This window comes from Elephantulus edwardii, unplaced genomic scaffold (genome assembly GCF_000299155.1).
Source record: "Elephantulus edwardii isolate Elephantulus edwardi_28Jun2011 unplaced genomic scaffold, EleEdw1.0 scaffold00100, whole genome shotgun sequence".
Classification (NCBI taxonomy): domain Eukaryota; kingdom Metazoa; phylum Chordata; class Mammalia; order Macroscelidea; family Macroscelididae; genus Elephantulus; species Elephantulus edwardii.
Window position 1 is genome coordinate 10008417 of NW_006399850.1, and position 4304 is coordinate 10012720.

Below are 4304 nucleotides of genomic sequence, written 5' to 3' on the forward strand. Positions count from 1 at the left end.
TAATATATTTTTTAAATTTTTTTTTATTTTTGTGTGAGTGTACCGTCAAATCAGATCTGACTGGTACAGGAGGAGATTGTCCCTCCTTTTCCTGGCAGAGCATCTGGTGGATTCGAACCGTTAACTTTAATATAATTTTGAAACTTTTATGCATTGTTGTTGTGTACCATGGAGTCGTAACTGACCCATAGCTGACCCTTCAGCAGGTTTTTAGATAATTTGTGCATTAAAATATCTAAATACATTCTGCATCATCAATTTGATACACAGTGTCTAATTGCAGTCCTGATTTGTATCATGTCTTGTTTTATAATCCTATCCCCACAGAGAAACTGTTAAGGTATTTTTAATGCTAATGAGAGCTATTATTTTCATTTTTATGTAGGAAATCTTACACAACTCAGAAATGTTCCCAATATTTATCAATAATAGAACTGATGCATTTTATAGACATGAACAATGAGAAGTCATATTATAGTTTAAAAACTGTCACATCTTGATATATAAATATCTTTAAAATGGATTCTTTTACCATTTTCTTTCAAAATTATGTTAAGTGAAATAACTCGGTCACAAAAAGACAAATATTGGCACGTTATAAAAAAGAAAATAATGAAAATAAATTATACAAAAAATGGCACTGTTATAAAAAAGAAGTGAAATAGAGGTTGTGGAGTGACTGAGCAAGAGGGGATAAATAATGTATATTGAATTGAAAGAGATGAGGGAGAAAACTGTTTAAAAGGGATATATGATTAGGTATTATTGTCATGACAGGAGTCCAGAAGAAGGTAATGTAGTTGAGTGGACTAGGTGGGAGGGATTGTATAACAATGAAATAATTTTTCTTTTACTTTTCAAAGAGAAGAGTGAATTGGGGGGGAGGGCAGTGGGCAGGGAGAAAAATGCAACAATCAATGAATGGAAATCCAAAGTCTATAAACTTTCATTAAAATGAATTTTAAAAAATTATGATAAAGTTAACTTTGGAGTATTTAGCATGTGAACCAGTAACAATTTTGACTTATTTCACTTGTTCTCTGGGTTGAGAACTAATTAGTGAAGATAATAATGAGTAATCATAATCATTGCATTAATTATTAAATTTGAAATAATTTTTCTATCATAGAAAATCTCAGTAAAATCAATATTAAAAAATATAAATCCCTTAGCTTTTAGAAATGTGGAACAAATTTCATTTATTCCGTTCATGTTTTTACAATCAGTATGAATATTTGTTGACATTTAAATTGTAGGGGAGCTCTGGTGGCCTAATGACAAGAAGCTGTACTGCAATTCCTAGAGGTATGCAGTTCAAATCCACCAGAAGCTCTGCTGGAGAAGGAAGGGCAATCCCTTCCTCTCAGATCTGATTTGATGGTACACACATACAAAGTAATATTTGTTATTTAAAAAAAATAAACTTAAATTGTATTCACATTTTTTCTTTTTCTTAAACCATTATTTTATCTTTGAGAATGTAAACATAAAAACCAAAGCAAGGAGAAAATTCCCTACACATTTGACTTTAAGTTGCATAATCATTTAGGCTAAAGACAGATTCCTTGAAAAAGTGAAATATTTTTATGTATTTACCAAGTTTAAAATACCAAGTGAGATCTTAAGTGCTGAAATATGCTTGCTGGATTTTTTCAGAGATGAGTTTGACATTTTAGAACAAGAATTTCCTGCATGAGTGCTTACAATGTGGTTAACTCTCGATTTTTAGGATAATGATCTTACTATCTTAGTGTTTTCTTTTTCTCTTTTCAGCGGCTGGAGTTAATCTGAAGAGCACCACTTCTTCTCTGTCTACTGAAAAAAGTTGCCACTGATATTTTTACTGGATAAAACAAACAAACAAACAAAATGTTTCATTTCACAAGACTAGCTGTTGAACTCGTGTCCTAGACAAAATTTTCCACAGGAGTCCAGGAGAATTCTCTGGTATTGGCAGAACTGGCTCTATCAGACCATATGGTTCATTCCCCTTTAAAACCAAATTTTTTTTGGCCTCCAAATATGTTTTTTTAAAAGGAAGGAAGGAAACATTGGCATCAGGTTCTGTATCAATCCATGTTACATTGCCATCCCTGATTTAACAGACTGTAGAATCTTGAATAATCTATATCACTTTAACAAATAAATGTTTTACTATGACAAACCTTGCACATTGCCTGGTTTATCAAAATTCTATTGCTTTATGTATGAATGGTGAAATGGTGATTGCAAGAACTAATAATACTGTTTTACATATATGTAGTGGAAAAACTAGTAAGGGTTCCCAAATTACTTTGTACTATTGGAACTATTTATTTCATGACTAAGTGTGTTCACTTCTATTGGGGAGCAGTAAGTACAGTTCTAGAAATGATTTTACAACAATTATAAACCACAGTGTAATACAGAAAGTGAAACACAGGATCACTTCTAGTGGGACCTTAGAAATAATGAAGGTAGGCCTAGCATAATCTTTTTTAAATTGATTCACAGTTTTTCTGGATTCCGGGGGTGGGGACGGGAACGGGGGGGAGGGTCTTAATTCCAACTTTACCTTCAAAAATGTAAATTCTAGGAAGAAAAGAATGAAAGAACACAGATTTAACACTATCCTATTCAGGGTTGAAATATCTTTGATAGCTAATAAAAATTATTTATACAGTCAAATATAAGTGATAATCAGTTCTGACTTATTGATCTTCCGTCAAGTTTCTGAAGCATTAAATTGTAAGTGCAGGAGACTGCTCGTCTTTCTCCCATGGAGCTGCTGGTGGATTCAAATCACTGGAGATGGTTGGCGTCTGGGTTAGGAACATATCTCACTATGGACTACCGTACTACACTCAAACACTAACTGACTCAGTTACAGCTGCCAAGTGGGAACTATACATAGCTAACTGACTGTCCGCGGGGTTTCTGACATTGCTCCTCATAATTTGGAGAAGTCCCTAACTGCACACTTTCCCAGCGGAATATGCTTCCTGATTGCTCGTACAGTATGTGTGGGCCCAAGTAAGGTGAAGCCATTGACAGTTTCAATATTTTCTCTATCATTATGTTTCCTGTAAGTCCAATAGTGAGAATTTTTTCTTAACATTGAGATACAATCCTTATTGAAGGCTATAATCTTTTATCAGCAAGCACATAAAGTCTTCTTCGCCTTCAGCAAGCAATATTGTGTTGTCTACATAATGCAAGCTATCAGTGAGTCTTCTTCCAATCCCTATGTTACATTTGTCTTCAAAGAGTCCAGATTCGTAAATAATTTGCTAGTATACAGATTGAAAATGATACAGTCCTGACACACTTTTCTTAATTTCAAACCATGTCATTTTCCCTTGCTCTGTTCACACAACAGCTTCTTGGTCTATGTATAGGTTTTATATGAACATGATTAAGTGTTTTGGGATTCCCATTCTTCTCAATGTTATTCATAATTTGTTGTGATCTACACAGTCAAATGTTTTTGCATAGTCAATAAAGCACACATAGAATTCTTCTGGTATTCTTTGTTTTCAGCTATGATCCATCTGACATCAGCAATGATATCCTTGGTGCCATTGGCTGTTCTAAACCCAGCATGACCTTCTCTATTTCCCTTCCAATGTATAGTTCTAGATGTTTTTAAATGATCTTCAACAATATTTTATGTGAATGACATATTAATGATATTGTTGTATAATTTCAACACTTGGCTGTGTCACCTTTCTTAGAAAGGAGCAAATAGAGATTTCTTACAAGTAGTGGGCCAGGCAGCTGTTCTTCACATTTCTTTATATAGTGTTGAACACATTGAGACCTGCATCTGTTAGTTGAAACATATCAATTGCTGTCCCATAAATTCCTGGAGCCTTGTTTTTTTCTACTGCCTTCAGTGCAGCTTGTATTCATTCTTCATTACCATTAGATCTTGATCATACGGTCCATCCTGAAATATTCAGTGTTGGCCTATTCTTTTTCTTTTTTTCAATTTTATATTGGTTTATTTACAAAGTTCGCATACATTGGTTTTCACAAAAGTCTTCATTTGTGCCTCAGTTCTCATCCTCAGTCCTCTGCTCCTACCCTACCCCACTCTTGGATCATCATATTTTTTTTCTACAATATGATCTTATGCAATATTTGTTCTTATAGGGCTGAGTTAGATCACTTAGCTTAATGCTCTCAAGGCCCTCCCAAGTTAGGTTGTAATTTACCTAAAAATAATTGTTCCTGTGTGCTGCATAGTATTCCATTGTGTGAATGTATCACAATTACTCAATCCATTTGGTTGTGGTTGGATATTTGGGTTGTTTCCTTGTTAC

At 33.9% G+C, this 4304-nt stretch overlaps 1 protein-coding gene across 1 annotated transcript in view; it reads left to right on the top strand.

Annotated features, from left to right (window-relative positions):
- The window catches only part of LRFN5 (leucine rich repeat and fibronectin type III domain containing 5), a 395075-nt gene extending 392911 nt beyond the window's left edge, over positions 1 to 2164 (top strand). The window contains exon 6 of the mRNA XM_006891573.1: positions 1774 to 2164. Coding sequence (XP_006891635.1) covers positions 1774 to 1791 — 18 coding nt within the window. The 3' untranslated portion in view covers positions 1792 to 2164. The remainder of the gene's footprint in view (positions 1 to 1773) is intronic.
- Positions 2165 to 4304: the final 2140 nt, after the last annotated feature.